This window comes from Chelonia mydas, chromosome 6 (assembly GCF_015237465.2).
Source record: "Chelonia mydas isolate rCheMyd1 chromosome 6, rCheMyd1.pri.v2, whole genome shotgun sequence".
NCBI classification, from domain to species: Eukaryota; Metazoa; Chordata; order Testudines; family Cheloniidae; genus Chelonia; species Chelonia mydas.
The window spans coordinates 64,294,406-64,320,758 of NC_051246.2; the positions used below are offsets into that span (position 1 = coordinate 64,294,406).

At 43.0% G+C, this 26,353-nt stretch overlaps 1 protein-coding gene across 11 annotated transcripts in view; it reads left to right on the forward strand.

The window, feature by feature from the left end:
• Positions 1–26,353, forward strand: part of ZFYVE26 (zinc finger FYVE-type containing 26) — a 70,570-nt gene that overhangs the window by 22,454 nt on the left and 21,763 nt on the right. For 4 of the 11 annotated variants that reach the window (XM_037900265.2, XM_037900266.2, XM_037900268.2 and 1 more), the window contains 14 exons: positions 1,797–1,995; positions 2,556–2,819; positions 3,022–3,141; positions 4,997–5,161; positions 6,495–6,722; positions 8,512–8,617; positions 11,954–12,693; positions 12,867–13,063; positions 13,787–13,891; positions 14,414–14,575; positions 16,582–16,758; positions 18,494–18,583; positions 22,984–23,230; positions 24,303–24,401. In XM_037900265.2, the coding sequence (XP_037756193.1) occupies positions 1,797–1,995; positions 2,556–2,819; positions 3,022–3,141; positions 4,997–5,161; positions 6,495–6,722; positions 8,512–8,617; positions 11,954–12,693; positions 12,867–13,063; positions 13,787–13,891; positions 14,414–14,575; positions 16,582–16,758; positions 18,494–18,583; positions 22,984–23,230; positions 24,303–24,401 (2,899 nt within the window). The remainder of the gene's footprint in view (positions 1–1,796; positions 1,996–2,555; positions 2,820–3,021; positions 3,142–4,996; positions 5,162–6,494; positions 6,723–8,511; positions 8,618–11,953; positions 12,694–12,866; positions 13,064–13,786; positions 13,892–14,413; positions 14,576–16,581; positions 16,759–18,493; positions 18,584–22,983; positions 23,231–24,302; positions 24,402–26,353) is intronic. The other 7 variants (XM_027832258.3, XM_043548105.1, XM_043548104.1 and 4 more) reach the window with 3 other exon arrangements.

The following is a 26,353-nucleotide window of genomic DNA, read 5'->3' on the forward strand; positions in this document are numbered from 1 at the left end:
TTGGGTGTCTGGGTGAGGAGGCTGTGGAACATGGGGAGGAGGGTAGGTGGTTATACAGTGGATGCAGCAGGGGTCTGTGCTCTTGTTGGCTTTCCTGCAGCTCCAGCAGACGCTTCGTGTCCATTTGCTCCCCCATTAGCCTCAGCATCGCATCCTGCCTCTGCTCTTTGCGCTCACTTAATTCTTTCCTGGCCTCTGTGCATTAAGCCGTGCCCTATCAGTGTGGGAGGACTGCATGAGCTCGGAAAACATGTCATCACGAGTGTGGTTTTTTTTCGCCTTCTAATCTGCGATAACCTCAGGGACGGAGATGATAGGGGGAGCGTAGAAACATTCTATGCTCTACAATTCTGGGGGGACTGCATGGTCACCTGTGCTGCTGAGTTCGCCATGCTGACCAAACAGGAAGTGACATTCAAAAATTCCCAGGGGTTTTCCTGTGTACCTGGCTTGTGCATCGGAGTTCAAAGTGCTGTCCAGAGCAGTCACAATGGAGCACTCTGGGATAGCTCCTGGAAGCCAATACTGTCGATTTGCGTCCGCACTACCCCAAGTTCGATCCAGCAAGGGCAATTTTAGCGCTGCTCCCCTTGTCAGGGAGGTGTACAGAAGTCGATTTTAAGAGCCCTTTAGGTCGATGGAACGGGGTTGGTTGTGTGGATGCAGTCATTTTTAAATCAACATAATGCGGCTAAGTTGGACCTAACCCCGTAGTGTAGTCCAGGTCTTAGTGTTCCAGCTGGGTGAGGGAGAAGGTGAAGAGCCCATGTGTGAAACACCACTCTTGAATGAGAGGCAGTATTTGAGCTATTTTTTGGTCACTGATCCAAAAAACATGACTCCACCACATTCATGCCCAGTTGTAGTATGTAAACGCACCCTGTAGTCCCCTAGCTATTGGCTTGGACTGGTGTGTATGGCACACTTGCTTTATGGGCAGGTGAAGGTGGTGTGTTTTGTGGCCAGGCTGTCAGAACAGGAGGCCCAAGGTCTGTGTGCAGAAGTGTCTGCCATTGACTCCTAGACCCCTCATTTACATGTGCAGTTAGCCAACGTGTGCATGCAATTGTGCCTCTATATTGCAACACTCAGTTACAATTGCATGTGCATTTTTGTATGTAGCTTTCAGGCTGTCTTTCTGAAAAACTGGCCTGAAGTATTTTGGCAGTTGAATCCTCAGGAAAGTGCAGTGGCTTGGCTAAGAATGAGAGGGCCATTGTCAAGAGCTTTTGCATAGTTACCCGTGTGTCGGCAGTAGGTAAATGTCAAGCCCTTAAACAATTCCAGTTAGCGAACATGGTATTTTTATTTTCATCTCCTGGGACTAACAGATCTGTTTTCTTTGCTACTTTGTGTCTCTACAACACTGCTAACAGGACTTGGAACAGGGTTTAACTGGTGAACCCCCGGTGTGCGGGTTGCTAATATAACTTTAGAATGTTCTAGAGGGTATTCCCTGGCTGATAAGAACTAATTTACACTGTGGGACTAGCTACTTCATCTTTTTAATGTACAATATATTGGAGTCTTGTAACATCTTTAAAAGTGAGTTGTTAAAGTGAATCCAAATCCAGTGTTATGGCACCTGCAAGCAGAGCTATAGAGCTATAATTGCAAAAATGCTTCCATTATAAATCCCTGTTTTCAGGCATCTATAACTTTCTGAATAAAATTGCCATGTGGGCTGAAATTACTCAAGTTGAGGCTTTTTTTTTAAGTTTAGTAAAATGTTATGTAGCCTTTCAAACAGTATTTTGAAATATGGTATTACTTGCATTCATTGTTACCTATGACAGGTGGCTTTGATGTTTAATCTGGAGTCTTCGGCTTGCTATGGTGAGCTGGTTTTCATGGAACGCTATCAAGAGGTGGTGCGGGAGCTCGCAAAAGTGGAGCATAAAATTGTGTATCAGTCAGCTGATGGTATTGGAGGAATCAGGAGATCTGGCAGTGGCCGCTCAACGCTTCAGGCTATTGGGAGTGCAGCAGCGGCAGGTAAGGATTGAATCCTACAAATTAGAGATGAGGAATCTGGCTAAGAGGTGGAAGACAAATAAGGAAGAACAAGAGCTCAGATAATACAGCGGTGACTATGATATGATTGCTTAGAGGAATAAACTGGCCTTTCTATATTAATGGCCTAGAAAATGAGAACAACAGGGAGCTGACAATCTATGGGTAATAGTTATTTAGGCTTTTAAAAACTGGAGATGACTGAGGAACTTCAGAATAACCTTACAAAGTTGTAAATCTGGGCAACATGATAGATGATAGTCAATGTTGATAAGTACAAGGTGGTGCATGTTGTCAGAACAAAATAAACTATTCAGACTGTCATGTTGCTGGGTTCTAAATTAGCTGTAACCACTCAGGGAAATTAACCAGGCATCTTTGTGTATAGCTCAGTGTGAACCTCTGTTCCATGTGCAGCAGTGGTCCAAAAAGCAGACCAGATGCTGAATTGCATTAGTAAAGGACCAAAGAATTATCCATTATGGGACATAGAATATTTGTTCAGTTTAACCAGTAACTGCATGTTTTGCTGGATTGTTTAGGTATGGTATTTTATTCCATCTCGGATGTTACTGATAAGTTGCTTGCCACCTCTGGAAGCCTTGTCCCTACTCTCCAAGAAAACTTTTGGACTAGCAGCATCCAGCTGGAGCATACAGATCCTATGAGTGAAGTTGTGGCAGACCTCAGCCCTTCAGCAATGGCAGCATTTGACTTAGCTTGTACTCAGTGCCACCAGTGGAAAACCTGCAAACAGCTGTTGGAAACAGCAGAGAGACGATTACATAATAGCTTTGAAACAAGGGGTAGGTTTCCCCTTCCTCTATTCAGCTGTGTGGGATTGGGGAAAAATGCCTGTATGCTCTATCTAGTTTTAAAATAACTATAGTTCATAGTAACAATGGAGTTCTAATGAAGGAACATGATTTATGTAAGCTTATCATTCTGTCATATATGTTTTCCATCCTCAACCCCTACTTTCCCTCCCTTGTCCAATGTTGCTTTTAGGCCGCAGACTTGACTTCATTCTACCTCACTCTGATGGCATAAGGGGTTTCCCAGCAGTTCTTCAACAAATAAATAAAATTCTCAACTATCCTTGTATGTCGCAAGGACAATCCAAATCAGGTAAGTTTTTTTTCCTTTCTGCATGTTTTGAGGTTTTGGTTTTTGTTGTATTGGTTACTAGTTTTTCTGGGGCTAGGGAGTACATGTGCAGATTTTATGCTGCTTCTGAAATTTCTTTTGTATGCTAAATTGGTATCTGTTCCCTTTGTATTATGGAAGAGTATCTGTTCAATGTATCAGCAACATTTTTGGGTGTACTGAAAATCCATAAACTGGATTTGGCCTTTACCACAATGGATAAGTAAATATAGCTAAGTAGTTGCTCATTAAACAGAGTCTTCCAAAGATTTCCATAAAGCACCATGGAAAAATATAGCTTGCCATAGAATAGCTTGCGATGTGGAAGCCATTGGGAACTGCTTCTAAAAGAGCTTAATATAAATGATTAAATTTGATGTGTTTGATTTTTAAAATTTGAAATGACAAAATTTATCAAATCTTCTCATGTTTTTCTCTTTGGCACAGGCATGCACTAAAACTTTCAGAAGCACATACATGCATCTCTCTGCAAATTAGGTTGACTGTTGCATGAGTAGTTTTGGGTGCACATATACATACATACATCTATCTTTGAAAATCTAGTCCAGCATACAAGATGTGAAAAACTGACTTGAGCTGGGCATGTGGCTAGGGAAGAGAGGGCTGGAAGCAGCAGGCACCTTCCCCAGAGAGGGAACCAGAGAGCACCAGCTTCTCAGGAGGGAAGGCAGAGCTGAAGACTAGAACGGCTCCTTTCATTGAAGGGTAATGGGAACCAGAGAGCAAAAGGGCTGGAGTTTGATTGGAGGGGATGGGGAGCCAGGAAGCAAGGGGGATTGAGTTTCTACTCCCCTTCCTAAGGGTATGTCTACACTGCTGAGTAAGCCCAGGGTTTGAACTCAGGCTCAAGCCTCTAACCTCCTTTCTGTCTGCACACAAATCACACTAATCCAGGGCTTGGATCAGGGACCCCACAAGGGTGGAGGGTTCAAGCTTGAGTCGAGCCAAGGAGTCTGCCAAAAGTATTCCACAATCTCATGGTCTGACTTTCTTTGTCCTCTGGACAATCAAGTTTGGTGTACAGTCAAGCTTTTCCACACTGCACCATGAACAAAGGGCTAGAGTGGCCACATTTTGGAGGGTGCTAGGAAATCTGGAATATGGGTGCTTGGACTCGGGCCCACATAATGCATGTGCTGGAGTCCCAGGCTGGGACAACAATTCCTAACCTGGGGTTACAAATGAGTGTACACACTCAAGCCCTGTGTTAACAAACCCGGGATCTGTTAACTCACGTTCTACTAGCCTGGGGCTTACATTACAGTGTAGACATACCCTAAAAGGGCAGATGGGAACAGAGTGAATAGTCTGTGGGATGGTCATTGGGGAGGCAGAGAGACATTAAACATGGAAAAGAAGTTTAAGAGCACAATGCAGAGAAATAAAGATTTGGGTGCAGGGAGGAGGAGAGAAGAAATACAGGCAACAGACATGCAAATAATACCTTGGGGATGGGGAGAGAAGAATGCACTCTAACAGAAGAGGAATTAAGCCAAGGATGGAAAGTTGACTGATGATACAATTAAATACAATACAAAATTGTCAACCCTTTAAACTACAGTGTCTCTGGCTTTGGGAGGGCGTGATAGCACAGGTATTTTTATCTTGGCTTTTTATACTTCCTTCTCTGGCCTCTTAATTCCCACTAGAAAATTTAGCTCTGCCAGCTACATCATCTCTATGGCTTACCCAAGTGTGCTGATTTTGAATTGGTTAACTAGAAGTGTAAAGCTTCTCTTTCTGTGGGTCTTTTAGTTCTACAAGACTTAGTGGCCCGTATTAACTATCATTATTGTTGATCTTTGTTTCTCAACAGAGGTCTCAGATGAAAAAATAAGTAATCAGTTCCGATGCAATATTGTGGACCTTCTGCAGATGTGCTACCCAACTCTGACTGAGGACTGTATTGCTAATCAGATTGCTTTATCGCAGCACCTAGATCAAGTCCTGCAAACACTGACGGATGTTGAAGATTCTCCAGGTGAATTTCATGGGTTCTCTTAGCATTAAAGACTCTTGCAACCATCTTTGTGCTTGTTTAAAAAAACAAACAAATCTCTCTAAAACAGAGATGTAAAGAGATACAGCCTAGTAGTTTAGTTCCTGAATTTAGACAATATAAAAATAAGTTTTTAAAAACCTAGTATTAGTAGCAATGCTGTTGTGAATTTTCTTACATAGATTCGTAGATATTAAGGTCAGAAGGGACCATTATGATCATGTAGTCTGACCTCCTGCACAACGCAGGCCACAGAATCTCACCCACCCACTCCTGCGATAAACCTCTCACCTATGTCTGAGCTATTGAAGTCCTCAAATGTACATGTACATGTAAATGCAAACACTCTTTTGGGGATTTAAACTCCCCTCCCTCCCCCCCCCCCCCCCCCCAAGCATTTGTGATACAAGCCTTGCAACAGTTAGCTGTTGCACCAAAATCAGAAGCTCACCAGTAGCAAAAGTTAAACTGATTAGGCTGTATTCGTTCGAGCAGAGAGAGAAGCAAAATGTCAATGATGAAAGGTAAATTCATTTTTTTTAAATGTTCAGTTTTAATAAGCTGAGATAGAAATACAAAAAAATTTTGTTTTAAAAACAGATATGACTTTTAATCTCACAGTGTCTGTTTAGATGAAAACAAAACACTTGGGTGTTAAATGATAGCTAAACAAATGGTAGTTCTGCTTCTCCTGTTTTTTCCCTTTGTATTTGGTTGTTGCTGCCCAGTAAGGTGAGAGTAAACAAGAGTATCCATCAGGAAAACTTTGGTAGCCTAAGAATCCTGCTGTTGTCAGTGGTTCATTGGTCAAACTATGTATCAGCTGATCGTTGTTCCTAGGAATAACTGATCCAGTGTTGGAACAATTGCTGCCTAGTCTCCAAGTTCTTCTTAATTTGTAGCCGTGACATTTTTCACCCATCAGACTTCTAAAGAGCTTTAGTAAAAGGGTTGGAAATCTGTATGCCATCTTGATTCACAGAAAGCTAGGAGAACTGTAAGTGCTCTTTGAATGTCATGCTTCAGGGCCTAAGGGTTGGCCACCAGCTGAGTTTAGGAAGAAATCTATATCCTTTCCCACCACTAATGCAGTATTGCACAATAGATGCATTTTGTAGGGTTTACGCTTTCCCCTGCTGCTCAGTCAAGATGCCAGAGTAGATGGGGCTGTTGGCCTGTTCCAGTATAGTAATTCCTGTTAACTTCCATTGAAAGTCATCTCTAAATTGAGGGATGCACTTGCTAGGGTAGAAGAAGTCCCAGCACACCTGTATTTTTAAGCATTTCAGTTCTAATCAAATTTTGTTTTTACTAGACCCCAAAGGGAGCCTGATCACCAGCTTGGTAGAACAGGCATCTCTGAAGCCTACAGAGTTGGAGGCACATCCAGTTCGTAATCAAATCCAACTTCTGCTGAAAACCCTGGACCAACACATTCAGACTATGCCAGTGAGCAGCGTGCGGACGGACTGTGTGAAGAGCTTCTTTGATTATATTAACACGCTGGCTGCTGTTGTGCTACGGAGCCTGAATACAGAGCTAGGTGACGTGTCTATTGAGAAGCCTGTCACAAGGAGGGTGACGTTATCTAACTCTTAGAGTATGATTCCATTCTGGAAAACAACTATATGGGAGTCTTTCCATTTTCTTTGGTGGGTAGCAAGGGCACTGAAGATAATGGGGCTGTGTAGATGTAACTGGGCAGAACGTTCTCATAGAATCACTTAGTGGTAGTGCCACGTGAGCCAGAAGAGCCCTAGCCTGGGTATATTGTGCTGGCAGTTAGGAGAAAAAAACAAGCCAGTTTAATCTGGAGTCACTGGGCTGCTCTAATGTGGAACTCCACAAATCTGGTTTAAGAGTTGCTTCCCAATAAACTGCCTTCTAAAGTTACATCCCTCAGTGAGGTAGAGGAAAAAGGAAGATGACAGAACCTTTTTCAGACTTTCACTTTATCAGGATCTGTCACTGTCACAGTTGCCAACTTTCACGTAGTAAATAAGCACCCTGACTTTCACAATAAGCCAATAATCAAGCTAATCCCATTTCAAAACAAGCCAATCCCTAAGAACCCCAACACTCTGTGATTAGAGCCCCCTGGCATGCAGTATGGGACTGTGATGGGCCCGCTGTGCACCCCTGACTCTCTCCCTCCCTTGCCCCTGCTTGCCGGGAGCCGATCAAAAACAAACAAAAAAAAAGCTACAAGCCAAATAAGCAACAAGCTAGAATCCAAAAACTAGCCAACAGGCAACTCATAAGCCAATTAAGCCAAAAACAAGTCCAATTTCTGCGTGTGTTTTTTTTTTTTTTTTATGGGTTTGGCATGTCTGGTTACTGTATGTGTGGAAGGTACTTGTGCCCCAATGTAACACAACCTCTCATTGACTTCCAGTTTCCATAACTGGAGAAATGTGAGGTAATAGTCCAGTGGTGCTCCATGTTTTCCTGCTGCTTTAGGAGGTGGAAGAATAGTTTAGAAGGGGTGTATCTGGGTACATCTGCACTACAGAGCCTATACTGGCATAGCCCCCTAATGTAGACTCAGCCATAGGTGTGCACCAACAGAGTTTTTTTTGTCAGTATAGGAACACCATCTCCCTGAACCACATTGTCTATGTTGCCAGAAGCTCTCTTCTATCGGTAAAGCTGTGTCTGCACTGGGGTTTTTTGTTGGTGTAGCTATGTTTGTTAAGGGTGTGGTTTTTTCACATCCCTGGCCAATGTAACTCTGCTGACATAATTAAAAAAATTCCCCAACAGCATTACTACTAATGCTAGGTTTTAAGTTGTGGGACGAGTACAAGTAAGAAGCTTTACACAGCTACCCTCTGCGTTTCAATGAAATTATCCCAAGAGCACCAGCAATTCTTACTTCAAGGCAAGCAAAACAAAAAATAGGCTGAGAAAATAAATTTAACCTGTGTCTAGAGAATTCTAATAAAGCAGATCACTATAGTAGTGCATGTGTTGTGACTCTGACAAGCTCCTGCTGCAACTTTTCCCTGTAGTGTTTTTCATGCTGAAGCAGATTTGCTCTGCCATTTGCAGCCAGGTCTTACTCAGATGTCAGAAGCTCTCCATCAGGCACTATGCTGGTTCTTGCAATGCCTCTTCCAAATTGTGCAAAAGACTGTGGGGCACATCAGTCAGAGCAATTAGGTCGTTGGGTTCCCAACTTGCTTCATTGCTGGCTCTCATGCCTTGGTGATTATGAGTATCGGGGCTTCAGAGGCCTAGTGTACAGATTAGCTGACTAGAACTCAGTCTGTGTAATACATTAATTTAGTGTTTTGTTTTGTTTTTTAAATGTGTCTCTCTTATGTTTGTAGATCAAACTGCAGAGGTGAAGATGGGGAACCCTTTCATACTGCTACAGCAGAGCCCATCTCACTTGCTCTCTCTGCTCTTGTTTGAGAGACAAGTTCCTCCTGACAGGTTGGTGCTTTTCATGAATATTTAACTGATGAATTTAGGGCTCGTGAACTGGGCAGCACTGTAAGTCCTCTATGACTAGAACGGCTGCAGAGCAGACTTCTGCTAGATCTGAGGAAAGCGTTAGTCCCTGGCTTCTCTAATGAGATGGCCAGAGAGGATCGCAATTAGTGAAACTTAACGATTTTGTGATCTAGACAACTACTGGCCATTGGGAATTGAACTGAGAGCTCCAGGGATTTGTGGTTTTTAAATTGAAACTGTCTGACTTCTGGGCACAGTGGTCGCACATCTTATACATGTAACAAAATAAAATTGTTTCCCAAGATCACTTTTGAGAACTTCTGGGCCTGGATCTTACACTGGCAGGCAAGTAGATTGGATTATCTAATGCACGTTTTCCATCTCTAAATTCTGTATTGAGCTGGTACTGAAAGTGTGCGACTAGATAACTGAAGCAGGTGTTAAATGAGACAATATTTGATAATACTTTATAAGCTGTTCAGCGTCGCTGTGTACTGAGGACCAAACTGAAGGGTCTTTCATGGTATTGCCCTGAGCCATGTATATCAGACAAGGGACTTATTGCATGAAATTTTAGGGTGAAGTTCTCTTAGCTGCTAGAGCCATGGCTAGTGCAGCTGTTGGAGCAGCAGGTGTTTACTGTATATTTTACATTTTTAACCATTTGGAGATATTTGCACAAAGGGTAATAAACTTAACAAAGTTGTATATTTATGTTTGGATTTTACTAAGTCTGTTTCAGAAGACAACCAATCCCAGAGCAGTCCACCAGTAATAGCTTATGGTAAATGGTCATTACATTTTTGAGTTCTATGCCACCCCATCTTCCCAGAATCACTTGCCCACTTACATAAATGCCCACTGTTTCCTCCAAGAAACATCCTAAACACACAGCTGGTCCATGAAGCATTTAAGCTTTAAAACTCGCTCCTCCTCTGTTCGTATTTTGTTATGTACTTTTTATCTTTGCTGCTATTTCCAAATTCTGTAACTCTACAGTGCAGGCATCTGTTATACCTTTGGCACTGCCCTGCTGCTGAGCAGTGCCCTGTACACTTTCACACTATTTAAGTGATTAAAGTGGCGGATTTAGAGTTAGTGGGGCCCTGTGCTCAGCTTAATTTTTGGGGCTCCTCCTTGGGACCCAGCCAAGAAAATGAACCTTCTCTCTTATCTCCCCCCGCCCCCCCGTTTTTCATTCTTTTTTTTTTTCTTCCATCTCCTCCTATAAGTAATAAGAAGTAAATAAAAATAAAGTGAGGTACCTTGATTGTTTTTGTAGTCTAACTTATTTTTTCACAGACCACTTGAAAATAGCTGAGGATCTCAGCAGACCACTTAATGATTTTTCCAAATATTGTTTGTACCGTTAGCTAACTGTTGTAAAGCGCTTTGGATAAGAGCGCTTTGTAAAAAACTGTTGGACTGCGGGGTCTGGCTGGAACTTAGGGTGTGAGTGGGGGCTCAGGGCTGGGGGTGCAGGTCTGGGAGGAAGTTAGCGTACAGCAGCAGGCTGGGGGGTTGGGATGCAGGGTCTGGTTAGGAGTTAGGGTGCGGAAGGGGGCTCAGGGCTGGGGCAGGGGATTGGGGTGTTGAGCGCTTACCTGGGGCAGCTCCTGTTTGGTGTGATGGGTGCAGGTGGGGATGTGGGGGGGGTGCAGGAGTCAGGGTGGGCAGGGGGCTGGGGGTGTGTGTGTGGGGGGTGCAGGAGTCAGGGCAGGGGGCTGGAGGTGTGGGCTGGGGTCGTGGGGGTGGTCCCAGCCCCCTGCCCCACCCTAGCCCCCTGCCCTGAGTGACTCATGGCAGGGGACTTGGGGGGGTATGTGTAGGGGGAGCGCGGGGGCCACGCCTTTGCTCTGCGCTGCCCCGATTCTGCCCTCTTCCCCAAGGCCCCGCCCCCGCCTCTTCTCCGCCTCCTCCTATGAGCATGCTGCGGCCCTGCTCCTCCCCCTCCCTCCCGGAGCGACCTGAGCACCGGCAAACAGCTGTTCGGTGGCGGGGGAAGCGCTGGGAGGGGGGCGGGAACGTGCCATGCTCGGGGGAGGAGGTGGGGAAGAGTCGGGGGAGTGGGGAGCTTGGCTGTTGGTGGGTGCGGGTGGAGCCTGCAGCAGGAGCCGGCAGGACCAAGCTTCTGCCCCCACAGCTGCCTGGCCCTGGGGCCCCCTGTTGTTGGGGGGGCCCCGGGCCAGGGCACCCTGTGTTTTACTGTAAATCTGCCTCTGAGTGATTATTAAGAATTGGAGTGAATCATATTACCAAAAAGCCCTCTTGTTGTAGGCCCAACGTTGGGCCTTTATTGAAGAGAGTTGATATTCTGTGCTGAGCAAGTTTCTGTAGTCTGGCTAAATTACATATTCCATCCCATTCGTTTCCTGGCAGACTCCATTAATTGAGCTGTAATGAGATCGCAGTACATTGTTCTAGGTAGGTAGTCACTGGGTCCTGACCTCCGCAGGCTGGCCAGGATGGCAGTGCTGCAGCTGCTAGAGCTGGGAACTTTGCTTTGTTCTCAAATTCCTCCTCTCCCCCCTTCTTCCCCCCCCCCCCCCCCCCCCGGAATGGAATCCACTAGCTCCAGAAAGGCTGTGCCCAGCACTTTGGTGTGGGGGAGGCTGATATGACTCTTTCAGCAGGATCCTAGGGGATCCTTCTCAGTCTCCCTCCAAAAACAGAGGAATAAATGCAGGGTTTAGTTACAGGGTGGGATGGGTTGCCAGGCTATTCATTTTAATGGCTTTATCTGCAGGAAACTTACAGTTCACAGAAATATAGGCAATGGAAAGGAGCTGAGGAAATGGATAGTATGGGCCCACCTGCTTCTTAATGATACTCCCTGTTTGATGGCCTAGAGAGCGGTGGAAAACACTCCAGTGTTTCCATTGTCACCCTTTACTGGGGGACGTTCCTTCCTTACTCCAAATTTGGAGCGAAATATACTGTTGTAAGGTTATACATAGGATTAGGCGCATAATCCTGGTGATTCTCACTCACACGCAGCTGTTGCAAAGGATATTAAGCCTGACTTGGGACTTTTTTTTTTTTTTTTTAATTAATAAGGTAGATGCTCACTTTCAGGCCATGTTGCCTATTGGTAAGAGCAGAGAAATAGCTGCTGGGACTCTTCAGAGCTCTGCTGCTTGAATCCAAGTGATGTTCGGCAATACACAACCTCGGTGTGTCATTTTTCCCCTGTTAAAGGGGATAGTACGTACCTCGGAGGACTGTTAATGTTTGTAATACTTCTTGAGATCCTGTGTAAGTGCAAGGTAATATGCACGTGCACCTGCTAAATTGGTGCTGTTTTCACTCCTCCAGGCTCTCTTCACTGTTGGCAAAAGAAGAGTTGAACTTAAATGTGCAGCAAGTTATCATTAACTGTTGTTGTGAGCCACTGTCCTTGTGCAGTGCCAGGCAAAGCAGCCAGACCAGGTCTCTTTTGACTAACATCAGCAGCCTAGCACATCTTCATGCCTACCATTGTTTGCCAGATGTTGAGATACCTATCCACAATCCAGCTATGGACTCTGAGGAGGATTCTACTCAGCCCTCTTCCTCCCTGGCTGACTTGAACCAGCACTCACTCACTGCCTCTTCCCTGGCCTTCCTGAAGTGTCAGTCAAAGCTAATGGCCACTGTGGCATGTCTCTGTGCATCCAAGGTACAGAAGGTCCCCAAACCAAGCCTGTCATGGATGGAATTTCGGGGCAAGAGGGAGGTCCCCTTGGGCCTGGAGCAGATTTCCAAAGAGTGTGAGACATTACTGAAGGAGTTCTTGATACTGGAGAATTTTCTTCTCACCATGTCTGAGCCACTTCAGGATCCCCAGGAGGAGGGTAGTGGTTTGGTTAGTGGCCTCTGTGGCAAACTGTACATGTCGCTTGTCCTCTTGGGCTTGCATTCTGCCATGGCTGTCGAGGTATTAATGGAAGTCTTTGAGCAAGCGCTCGCTGCAAAGGACTGGCCCAGAGCCCTGACGGTCTTGGACCTGTACAGTCAGGATATGGAGGAGCTGACCAGCGTGAGGGATGCTGTGCTGAGCTGTGCGACTGCTGACGGTAAAGGGAATGAGTTTTCTTTATAGTGTACGGTCTCAAATAGGGATTGGAAATTGGGGACTGATCTGGTGATCCGTGGGCAGATTCAAAGAATGGAAATTCTTTTCTCTCCTCCCCCTGTTTCCCCAAAGCATAGAAGCTGGGCTTCATGCTGGTAGCTTTTCTTTTCACAGATAAGGATGGTTGGCAGTATCTGTTCCCAGTGAAGGATGCAATGTTGAGAAGTAGATTGGCCCTGCACTGCATGGACAGGTGGCCCCTTGAGGCTTGTCTGGAAATCCTAGCTTACTGCATCTGTGATCCTGGCATAACTGAAGAACTGAAGTCTGATCTGCAGAGCAAAACAGGAGAACTGCAGGTTTATCAAAAGGTACAAAAGCCATTTTATTAAGTAACTAGGTATGGAGTATATTTGCCTAAATACTTTTTAACCCTTGGTTCTCTTTGGCACATAAAACATCCTCCCCAAGCCCTTATCCAAAATTTAAATCTCGTCCACTTTCTGAAAGTGCTGAAATGTCAGGTTAACTCTCTCCTTCCCTCATCCATAATTTTTCCTTTCCAGTTGCCTCTGTACTTTTCTTCCAGAGAAGACTGGAGACAAAAGCGCAAAAAAATCCAAAGAACTTGAGTCCATTCTTTCAGGGTGTCTTTTTCCTCCAACCTGCACAGAGGCAGCAATCACTGGAAACTTTCCAAGAGAACTTATTCTTGTTTGAATTTTCAATCCCAGTTTTACAAGCCTAAGAAGTTGAGGAATCCAGATTCTTGCCTGCTTATCCAGTAGGTTTGGCCTATTCATAGCATAACTGGTGTTGCGTTGTCTCTTGGAACTCTATCAGCAATCTCTTCAGAAAGATATATGTTAATGGGTTTAGGCCTCTGTGATAGAATCTTTTCATCTAGTCCTCTTGAAATTGAAGTGCATCACCTAGGATTCCCAGACCCTTTCTAGTATGATAAATGTAGTTTCCTGGCTTGGGCTAACTCCTGATGCAACCAGTTCAGCTATCTGCCTGGGCCTGGTGATGGGTCTGAAGTAATATTGTTCAATACAATCATTCATAGAAACTCTAACATTTTATTTTATTAGATTTTGAATTTGCAAGATGTCCCAACGTGGAATGACTGGCAAGACCTGAAAGAAGCCTGCATTGATGATCCCCAGGCCATCATGAGTGTTATTCTGGAGGCAAAGGTATGGCATCTTACATGGCTTTTGTGTTTAAAAATTAGAAAATGGTGGCACTACTACATTTTGGTAAGCAATGTTTATAGATGCTTATTTCAACAGAGTTCACAGGGCAAGAAAAAAACCTCTTAATAAAGTATGTATTGCAGAAGCTAATAGGAATCCTTGTTTAATGTCAGGATTTAAATGAAAACCAAGCACCCCCATAGTTTTGTCCTAATTTTATTCCCATACATAACCCATTTCTTCCATTCTACCTCAGTAATCCGACAAGGAGTGACTCTCTTGGGTGATCTGTATGTAAGTAACATGCTGTCCTTACCAAAGAGAGGCAAAGCTAGGTGGGTTTTTCTTAATGCTTGGAAGAATAAGCAGCATGCAGTGAGTGTCCAACCCTGGAGCTGTAACTATTTCTTGCTAGTGGGAAGAGTACTGTAAGTCTACTGAGCTGACCTTGAAATGTTAATCAGAGCATGGGCAAGAATAGCCATAATGAAGGGAGCTGTTGTTTGCCTTCCTTCTCCTTAGGATTATGCGTTGTGTGAAGAATGGGGTCACTTATACCCTGTCCCAAAAGAACACTTGATCAGTCTTCACCAGGAGCACCTCCTGCATTTGCTGGAAATGGGAGACACTGAAAAGGCTTTGCAGGTAACCAGAGGGCTGTTTTTGCCTTGCTACCTTCAAAAGGTAGGTTGCTGGTAAACAAGGGTACCCAAACGCTGCTATTGCAGCCCTAAGTTAGGTTACTTGCTGGAAGCCTTGGCTGCATAAATGTAGATTGCAGCTGAACTCATTGTTACAAAGATTCAACCTGTACAGACGACAGGTCTCAACACGCAATACTGCCAGGCCACTTTGATCGAAGTGGAATGTTGTCTGCAGAGACCTTTAGTCTTGTCCTCTACACTGACGTTTAGATAACTTTCACACGTTGTGGACCAACAGTATTGCCGAGCCCAAGCATTCAAAAAACACGACAGACCACAAACATTTTTAAATTAATCTCGTGAATCATGACACTTCAAAAATAACACATTTTAGGTTCTTATTTGCTAGATAGTTAGGTTTCAAGTCTTTAGGGGTCACCTTTTCTGTCTCTTCTCTTTAACCACGAGGACTACAATTTTTTTTTTTTCCTAAATGAAAGCTAAGATTCTGAAGTTGGGGCTTCAAGAAAAACACTAAATACCATAAGATTTGTCTACATGGGGCACATTTGGTCCCTATACTGCATTTTGGCAACTCGTTTTAAAGAACACTTTTGATGGCCACTAGGGCTTGACCTACACTACAGAGTTAGGTCCATGTAAGGCAGCTTATGTCAACCTAATTATGTCCGAGTACGTGGGCAGAAGCAAGGCTGTAGTATGTAAGTGCCCTACTACACAGACATTAAAAACTCCACCTCCACGAGAGGCATAAGCGTATGTCAGTGTAGTCAGGGTGACACAGTGTCTGTGTAGACACTGTTTAACTTATATTGGCTGTTGGCTGTCATTCTTGACAATTTCACAGCTACAGTTTGGAGCTATGAAATTGACGAGGAAGCTGGGCAGTCATCCCAGGGCGGGTATGGGGCTCCAGCTAGAGCCTGGTTGCCCCCCGGGTTTCCCGCTACCAGCCGAGCTGCATGTGCCCTGCTCCCCACTACAAGCTCGGAGCTGCTTGGACTCTGGGTGCGTAGCTCCCTGTTGGGAGCCCAGGAGATAAAGCTGGGTTTCCAGCGATGGGGAGCCAAGAGCCCAGGCTCTCGGCCGCCACCCCCCCCCCCCTTTAATCTGTGGAAGCGCTCCTGGTGAGTATACACGCCACCAACAGAAGGAGGGTAGTGTGGACATGAAATGCTGCAGTGATTACTGCAGTGATTCTAAGTCAACTTAACATACGTTGACTTAAGTTTCTAGTGCAGACATGCCCTAGGTCCTAGCAAAACCTTCTTTCTTTTGCTAGTGTTCTAGTTTGTGTGTGTGTTAATAAAGCAAGCTTCTTTTAAAGGATACTATGAGGCCCAGATTTTAAGTTCTATGGGGAAAAAAGGATTTTGCAAAATCTTAACAACAAAAACGTTTTCATGGCTTTTTTTAACGAATATGCGTGGTTTCTTGGTTTGGATTCAACGTTAGGAAACTATAATGGAACATTCTTGTGCTGCTAGTGCACAAGAACCAGGAAGTGAAACTGACCAATCTGATTTCATTGCTGCCTTGACTTAATGAAGTGTGAAAGCAAAATTCTTTTGGGTTGAATAATCATGGGAGTGTTGTTTTCTTAACACAGAGAGAGTGAAATTAAGTGTCCTCTTACAGAGAACTTTAGAGTCCTTACATATTAACAAAAGGGTCTTCTTGATGATTCAGTATTTGACTCTTTATTCTTGGTCTTCTATATTTCACTTCCTGTTAAATTAAATTAACTTGCAATACATCTGTTTATTTTTAATTGTTAGGAACCTGTCCTTGATCATAGATCATTAAGTTGGGGGCAGTTAGGCAGTGCAGTGATATGCACATAGAGGTGACTAAAACACCGTCATGTACTTTAAGAGGTTCTTGCAGTTTAGATAAAATGCCTGAAAGACTAGTGTAGGGGGAAGTAGCCTGTTCCATCCAAGGTAAATGGACTAGCTGAGCTAAGGGGCCTTTCCCTGCCATGTAATCAGGATCGTCTGCATATTTTTCTCTTGGCTTTTGTAGCTCTTAGAAAGAATAGAAGACTCTGATATGCGCCTTGTGATAAGCGAACAGTCTCTTGACAAGCATCCCAGCTTGGCAGCCTCTCACTTCCTAGCAAATTATCTCACTACCCACTTCTACAAGTACCTGACAGCTACACGCCATAACGAAATCCAGGCTCTCTACATGGGATCAAAGGTGAGCAAAGCCATAGAATCCCAGCTGCTTCACTGCATTCTGCATTTACAGTAATACATACTAATTCTACAAGCACTCAGCGGTAGACCTGAGAGGAGAATTCTGCAGTACCAGTGGGAGACCCAGGTACCAGTTCTCAGTATCTATCTGAACCAAGTGTATAAACTGGAGGTGAGAGGAGGAGGAGGCCAAAATTGTATACGCTGAATTTTGGGGCTTTTGGGGCTTCCAGGATCATCAGAGCAGCCTCGGGACTCTATGGCTATTGAAAGCAGAGAATAATCAGCACAGGACGGGAAGGGGGATTCCAGAGGATTGGAAAAAGGGCAAATATAGTGCCCATCTATAAAAAGGGAAATAAGGAGGACCAGGGGAATTTCAGACCAGTCAGTTTAACTTCAGTACTCGGAAAGATAATGGAGCAAATAATTAAGCAATCAGTTTGCAAACACCTAGAAGATAATAAGGTGATAAGTAACAGTCAGCATGGAATTGTCAAGAACAAATCATGTCAAACCAATCTAGTAGCTCTCTTTGACAGGGTAACCAGCCTTGTGGATAGGGAGGAAGTGGTAGATGTGGTATATCTTGACTTTAGTAAGGCTTTTGATACTGTCTCGCATGCCTTTCTCATAAACAAACTAGGGAAATACAGCCTAGATGGAGCTACTACAGGGTGGATGAATAAGTGGTTGGAAAACCATTCCCAGAGAGTAGTTATCAGTGGTTCACAGTCAAGCTGGAAGGGCATATCAAGTGGAGTCCCACAGGGATCAATTCTGGGTCTGCTTCTGTTCCATATCTTCATCAGTGATTTAGATAATGGCATAGAGAGTACACTTAAAAAGGTTTACAGACAAAACCAAGTGTATGTGTGTGGGGGGGGAAGGGCGGGGGGTTTGCAAGTGCTTTGGAGGATAGGATTAAAATTCAAAATGATTTGGACAAACTGGAGAAATGGTCTGAAGTAAATAGGATGAAATTCAATAAGGACAAATGCAGAGTACTTCACTTAGGAAGGAACCAGGGTGCATTTGATTTAAATCACTAGTCAGGAAGACTCGATTTAATCATAGATTTCTACATAAAAGTGCATTCTTGTTGGTTGTTATAACCTTAATACGTATTCTTCACAACTCAGAGATGTAGGTTTCATTTTTAGAAGGTACACACTATACATTTTTAAGTGATTTATTTTGAAAACTTTTCAGATTAGTTTTACAGCTATATCAGAAAATGAATGATTGTTTGGTTATTTCATTTACCAAAGGTAATTGAAGCAGATATTTATGAAGTCATTGGGAGGTGAACTATCTTCAATTCAACAGGTTAATCATTAATATTTGGAGGATTTTCTTGCCATGCTGTATTAGGAGGAGACCATCACCAGACTGACATTTAAATTGTTTTATTTAACTAAAACAACAATGTTATGTATTCTGGATTTTTGTCTTCAACAGCAAATGTATAATAATTTAACAAAACAAGAATATGAATATTTAAATTTAGTTAAACATTCAAGTTTTTTAAAATCAGGTTTGTTTTTGTTAAAATTGTTTAACTAAAATAGTTAAATGAAATATTTAAAAAACAAAAAATTAAATAGACTATGTCAGCCAGGTCAACATGAGAAACTTAAAATATTGGCTTCTGCAGCTAACTCAATCGTCTTTACCTTAATTTTCCTGTTTGTTCATAATCTGGAAAAGAAAAACAAGCTTTCCTGCTTTTTCAGGTCCCAAACGATTTCTCAATTTGGAATGAATTCGTCCAAAGGAAGAAAATATTCTTTCTACACTGGCAGAAAAAGCTACTCCTCTTAAAAGTGAGATTATCACGTCAACAGTCCCAGAATCCAAGTGCTTAAGTGATTTACACCAGTGATTTTCATTAAAACATCATCAGCAAACATATATTTCTTGAATAGTTCACCCTTAGCTCTGAAGTTTTATTGTAGTTGGCATTATGGAGGGATGATTGCTGGATGTCCATGTTATCGCCAACTCCTCTTTTTCAGCAGTTAAGGTTTGACCGTGGTACCGAGTATTGAGAATATTTGCGAGAAAATGAGCTGGAGATAGTGCTTGTCCCATTCGTTTTTTTTAATGCTTGTAATTTAACTCTATCATTGCATATTTCTCTCTTTAAGATCTCACTCAGTTCCTTCCAAATTTCTACAGCGTCAGCAATAAAACAGCTATTTCCCTGCATTGTGTTCAAGGCTACAGAAACAGGCTTCAGGGTACTCAGCATGTGTTCAACATTTCTCTTAAGCCCAACGTTGAGAACTTTGGCTATGACAGTGCCATCTATTTTTTTCACGATTTTGTTCACAAACTGTCATCAGATTAGGCCAGTTCTTGATACAGTGCTCAAAACAGTCCACTGCTGAGTTCCATCGCACATCTTGTGGGAGAGTTAGCTTGGTTCCCCCCACTTTTTTCAGAGCAGCTCTTGCAAAGTGGTTGTTACAGAAGTATTTTGCAATTTCAACAACATTAGCCTTTATTTCTGGAACGCTGAAGTCTTTGGCTAGGAGGTGCATCAAATGAGCACTGCAACCGTATGTTGTTAGCTTGGGACACTCTCTTCACTCTCTTCTAAATTTCTTCTCATCTTGGATAAATTTGCAACATTGTCTGTGACCAAGCTGCGTACTAGACATTTGAATTTTTTTTCCACAGTGTGTTATAGCTTTTACTGCTACTTCTTGTAAGTATTCTGCTGTGTGTGCATTTCCTGATGTATCAATTGTTTCTGTAAGGAAGATATTCCCTTCTTCTGTTGTGACACAAGCACATACAACAGGATCATTGTGGACATTGCTCCACCCATCAAGACTCAGGTTAACAATTTTACTCTCTAGACCTTTTGCACACTGCTCAATTTCTCTTTCATACATTTTATCCAGCAGTTTGTCTGCAACATCTGCTCTGTTGTGTGGACTGTATCCTGGTCTTAATAGCTGAACCATGATAATGAAGTATGGGTTCTCAATCATACGGAAAAAAGAGTTTGTTGCATAAACAAACCAGGCGATTTTTTCATCAATTACCTCTTTTTGTAATCTGCTGGTTCTTATCACAAACTTATCTATGGTTGTTTCTGGATGATGGAGATTTTTTTCTTTTCTTTTTGCTATAGGTGATATAGTGTGGCTATGTGACCTACATGATGATGTGACTGAAATACTATAATTGACAGTTAGCTCTGAAACTATAGAAAATGATGGTGATCTTGAAGGTGGATAGTCTTCAGAATCCTGTATATTGAGGATGGATTCTCCTAAACAAAATAAGTCAATTCAGTTATTTATTATTACCATACTGCTCATTTAGTATTACTCATTGCATTCACTGACACTCAGTACTACTTTAAAGGTCAAATTGGAAAAGGAAGATCTGCCTATTTCAGCTATTTATTTTTTATCACAGCTGCATCTAAAATGATAGTACCACAGGGTAACAACTATATTTTTTTCTCAAACATGAGAATTCAAGAATAGTCCAGAAGGAAGGCAGGCAATCCTTAAGAAAGAAGTATGAAATCCTGCATGTTCAGACATGTTCCTTTCATCATCTTCAACGCAGCGTCCTCCTGAGAAGGAACACTTCTCGTGATGTTTTTTCATTTGGGCAACCCGGCCTTGCATTTCTTTCTTGCACTGTTTGCATTTTGCATGCATGCCTGTCTTACCCACAAGTGGAGGAACTTCATTAAAATATTCCCAAACTGGGTCTCTTTTACGGCCTGCTGCCATTATGGGTTTTCCCTTCTAGTGAGAGAATGGTATGGTAGATCTCAAATCAATGAAGACTACACTCAGAAGGACCTCAAGACTTCTGGAATATGCTGCTCAAACAGTTTCACTTTTGTTTCTACTGCCTGTCCCTCCCTTCCCACATTTATCTCCAGGCTTCTTCTCCTTGTCCAGATCTATGCCGCCCCCAACAATCTTTCTATTCATTGAACTTTTTGAAACTTTGCACTTTTAGAGAGAGGTACGGGATTGACTCTGTGTAGACAAATTTGCAGATGGACAATAGGTTTGAGGTCTGTTATTTCTCACCTCCTATTTATTTATTTATTTTAAAACATTTTTGCTGTTAACAGCATGTTATCTCTGGAGACACAAATCCACAGTTTGAGAACTGCAAAACTAAGCATCTCTGATGGTATCTTCTAGACTGAGCACTGAGTCCCATTGGGTATAGAAAAATTAACCTAAATCTATACAGAAGCCCCTGGAACCCCATAAGATTGGGTCCCTAATCACGAACTATTGGAACTTATTTACAAAACTTTTCATGAATATATTGCCTCATACTATAGAATTAGAATTTATAATCCTTATTCCATGATAAGATATCTTTGAACTATAATATATCTTAATTAAAACTATTTTTAGATAGGTTTTTTCCCCTCAAAAAGCATTTTATCAAAAAAATCTGATTTAAATAAAAAATCCGTTTTTTTAATTTTATTTTATTTTAAAAAAAAACTGATTTTTATCCACCCTGGAAGGAATCGTCAATTGCACATACAAAATGGGAAATGACTGCCTAGGATGGAGTACTGCAGAAAAAAATCTGAGGGTCATAGTGGATTCACAAGCTAAATATGAGTCAAAAGTGTAACACTGTTGCAAAAAAAAAAAAAAAAAAGCAAACCTCATTCTGAGATGTATTAGCAGGAGTGTTGTAAGCAAGACACATGAAGTAATTCTTCCGCTGTACTCCAAACTGATTGGGCATTAAATGATGGAGTCCAGTTCTGGGTGCCACATTTCAGGAAAGATGTGGACAAATTGGAGAAAATCCAGAGAAGTGCAACAAAAATGATTAAAGGTCTAGAAAACATTACCTATGAGAGAAGATTGAAAAAATTGGGTTTGTTTAGTCTGGAGAAGAGAAGACTGAGAGGGGACAAAACAGTTTTCAAGTACAGAAAAGGTTGTTACAAGTAGGAGGGAGAAAAATTGTTTTTCTTAACCTCTGGGGATAGGGCAAGAAGCAATAGGCTTAAATTGCAGCAGGCGGTTGAGGTTGGACGTTTAGGAAAAACTTCCTTACTGGTGGTTAAGCACTGGAATAAATTGCCTAGGGAGATTGTGGAATCTCTATCACTGGAGATTTTTAAGAGCAAGTTAGACAAACACCTGTCAGGGACGGTCTAGATAATACTTAGTCCTGCCATAAGTGCAGGGGACTGGACTAGATGACCTCTCAAGGTCCCTTCCAGTCCTGTGATTCCTCCTTGCTTTGGGAGAGGGCATGAATCCCAAGCTTGTTCTTGGATAGAAGTAGAAAATACAATAGCTGTTTGATGCACTCTGAGCAATAACACTGCTATCTGTATAATATTTAGCACATATATGGTGTCTTTCATTTGAGGCTGTCCAGATGCCTTCCAGATGTGGGCAGTATTATTCCAATATTTGGATGGGAGAACTGGGGTGCAGAGAGAGCAGCTGCATTTACAGAAGTCACACCAAATCCATGACAGAGCTGGGACTAGAACTTGGGTCTGATTTTTGCCCTCCCTTGCTCTGGCCAGTGTGTCCCTTGCTCTTGCCACTATGCTCCACTTTAAGCAGATATTTAAGCAAACTGAATGGATTGAAGTCTCATCTATAAATCTGCCCTGTAACATTACCAGTATCATACCTGCTTTAGTGCTCCCTAAAATAACTGGTGCATGGTGCAATACTCTTCTGTTACCTAGCTTACCTGGTATATTGGAAAGTGGCTATAGTAAGTGGCCATTCTTGAGGAAAGTACTATCTACTGTCTCCATTTTACCCTATGATGAGTGTAATGGAACCGAGCAGCAAAAAATATTAAGGATTGGGTTAATTATTGTTTTTGCCTGCTGTCTATTGTAGTGGGAGAACAATATTCTGCCTTTCTATAACTCCTCTCCCCTGACAATCGTAAAGCATTTTACAAATGCTAATTACATACCTACTTCACAGGGAGGTTGTGATATTTCATTATACAGATAGGGAAACAAACTCTCTTGCCTCAAGAGGTTTGCCCAAGGTTACATAGCAAGTCTGAGGCAGAGCCAGGAATAGGACCCAGGCTCTCAGGTATAGTCTTTAACCTCTCAGTATCGCTTCCTCCCCCATATAGATCATTCTGTAGGGAGCTTTTTGGATGTAGCTAATCCTTTGATTCTGGCTATGTGATAATGGTCGGTCTCTGTCTCCTTCCTGTGTCCAAGGTGTTGCTGACTCTTCCTGAGCCCTACCGTGCTAGCTACTCCCACCTGTCCTCCAGGCCTCTGCTCATGCTGGAGCAGCTGCTCATGAACATGAAGGTAGATTGGGCAGCCGTGGCCGTGCAGACGCTGCACCAGCTCTTGGTTGGGCAGGAGATTGGCTTCACTGTGGAAGACATGGATGCTTTGCTCTCCAAGTATTCAGAGAGAGCCCTCGACTTCCCCTACTCATTAAAAGAGAAGAGATCAGGTGACTGCATTTCAGAATTTTCCCTTCTACCAGGAAAGGCAGGGGCAGAGGCTACATTGTTGTCAGTTACCCTTAAGAGCACCCTACCCCATTTTACTGCAGGGTTTTATACAACCAGATATCCCCTCCTAGTTCCAGCCGAGGGCATATTCTTTGAGAAGTCCTCCTCTTTTCACCACACCATGTGTTTTCAAAAGACTAGTGGCCCAAATAGTCTTAATTTTCACCTGCTGCTTTTTTCAGGGCCCTCTTCCTTTTACCATTTAATCTCATCCCTTTCAATGTAAATTCATTGATGGACTTAATATTATAATGGGGGCTTCAATAGCATCTTGCCCAAAAACAAACAGGAGTTTGTTGTGTGGATCTAAATGGATAAAGTCTTTAAGACTTGACCCCTGTTTGTACTCTCTGCAAACCCCCCCGAGTTTGGGGGCAGTTCTGTATGATTGGTTGTCTCTGCCTCAAGAGGTCTGGGACTGGAACAGCAGAGGGTGCTGCAGATCAAAGCAGGTGCATCAGCAGAGCTGTGCATGAGAAGCCTGTACAGCATTTGCTTGCATTATGCCTCCCTCTAATGGTTGAACTTGTTTAATAAAATATGCATCTTTTTCTTGTTCCAGTCAGTTGCTTGCAGGAGATCAAGTCTGACACTCTAATATTAGTATGTGTGTTTACCCTGCCAGGGAGTCAGATGCTTCCTCTTTGCTTTGACCATCCTGTTCCAGTGGAGGGGAACCAAAGTCAGATTAACAGTGTTGTTATATCTGTCACAAGTGTGGTATTCTAGCAGAGAGTTTCAGCACCTGTCCCATTATTCCTGTGTCTTTCACAATTGTCCTGTCCTGAGATAGGGAGTCTCTCTCTCTGTTTAGGTCTCTGAGCAGTAAGACCTGTGTGTGTAGTTTGCATGCTGTAGAGTTAGTTAATTTGTGGGCTAATCTGCATGAAAGATGTAGTTAATCCCGTGTGGACTAACCCTTTTTTGCACACTGCTGTGAATGGGTTATGCTAATCTTCCTACTGGCAGATGAATGGATGACCAATATTTTATCTATTTCCTTTGCCCTAGATTCTGTGATTCGCACCCAAGAGAGTCTCAATCAGGTATCTGAGTCAGATACCTCGTCTAAATCAGGATCAGCAGAACTGTCTCCTGCCAGTTTTCCTGGTAAGGAAAAAGTCTAATGGTCATACTGTTTTTGGTCCTCTTCTTACTCCTTCTCAACCTCATACTCTGCCCTAATCCTGCATCCCACCCCTCTCTTTAACATAACAGTAGTTACACACTCTGTTCAAATTCAGCACAGGTGAGTAATAATCTAGCACTGTTTGGAGGTCTAGGAAACATGAGTTTGTAGGGAGAGGGTCTCAGTTTGGTTCTTAGCGGACAGGTGCCCACCTCACAAAAACCACCAACACAATTGGCACTAACTGTCCCCTTTCCAGCAGTCTTGGCAGAGAGGCCAACGGCTGAATGGGCCATGGAGACTGAACTTCCCTTTTGCTCCTGAAGTTTTTCCCGCCATGTCAGGGTGAAAGCAAATGGGCAGATGGTGGTATAGGATAAGCTTATGCTGCCAATGCTTCTACAGTATCTGCTCTGTGACTAAACAGGATTTCAAACTCCAAGACTGTCACCTTGGGACTCTTCATTGTTTGTTTGGGAGATCAAGCAGAGAACCTCAATCTGGATCCCTTGTTTTGCCCCTCTGACCTTTCCCCATTCCCTATTTTTTCATTCTTTGTCCTCTGTAACTAATTGTTTTCTAGGATCAGTGGCCCCTCCCCTCTCCTGAGGGGCAGGTCTTCAGTTGTCTCAGTGGGCTCTGATCACTGGTCTAGAACTCGTTAGCAAAAGCAAAATAATTATTTAAAACAAAGCAAACCTTCTGAAAAGTATATGCAGCTAGAAATAAAATGTACTTAGTTCACCATCACATCAATCCTGAGTGACATTGAAGAGTATATGATCACATCTTCAAAGGGTAAGCATTGCAATCTGATACTGAATCTGTGCTCCCAAGGCATGACTGGCAGGAATTCCCAGCACTAGAGTTCTAAAGGCATTGGTTGACCTGTCTCCTTAGAGGGTGGCATGTCTTACTGTAGCTAGTTATCAGTGTTCATAATCAATCTGGAAGTGCATGTCAAGCGGTATCTAGCAGGGATCTGTCCTGGGTTGGGTTCTATTCAATATTTTCATAAACTATTTGGATAATGGCATAGAGAATACACTTACAAATTCTGCAGACAATACCAAGCTGGGAGGAATTGCAAGCTCTTTGGAGGACCAGATTAGAATCAAAATGATCTGGACAAACTGGAGAAATGGTCTGAAATAAATAGGATGAAATTCAGTAAGGATAAATACAAAGTACTACACTTAGGAGGGAATAATCAGTTGCACAGATACAAAATGGGAAATGGCTCCCTAGGAAGAAGTACTGCAGAAAAGGATCTGGAAGTTTATAGTGGATCACAAAGTAACTGAGTCAACAATGTAATAGTGTTGCAAAAAAAGTGACCATTTATTCTGGGATGTATTAGCAGGAGTGTTGTAAGACACAAGAAGTAATTCTTCCCACTCTACTCAGCCCTCAGATGAAGTATTTTATCTAGTTCTGGGCACCACACTTCGGGAAAGATGTGGACACATTGGAGAAAGTCTAGAGGAGAGCAATAAAAATTATTAAAGGTCTGGAAAACATGATTTATGAGGAAAGATTGAAAAAATTGGGCGTGTTTAATGTGGAGAAGACTGAGGAGGGACATGAAAACAGTTTTCAAGTACATGAAAGGTTGTTATAAAGAGAAGAGTGACAAATTGTTCTGAGGACAGGACAAGAAGTAAGGGGCTTAAATTGCAGCAAGGGAGATTTAGGTTAGACTGCCCCCCCAGGACTCCTGCCCCATCTAACCACTCCTTCTCCTTGTCCCCTGATCACCCCCAGAACCTCCACCCCTGACTGCCCCCTGCTGCCCCATCCAACCCCTCCTCTCCTTCCTGACTGCTCCCCCGGAACCCCTGCCCCCATTCAACCCCCCGGTTCTCCGCTCTCTGACCGCCCTGACCCCTATCCACACCCCCGCCCCCTTACCGCGCTGCCTGGAGCACTGGTG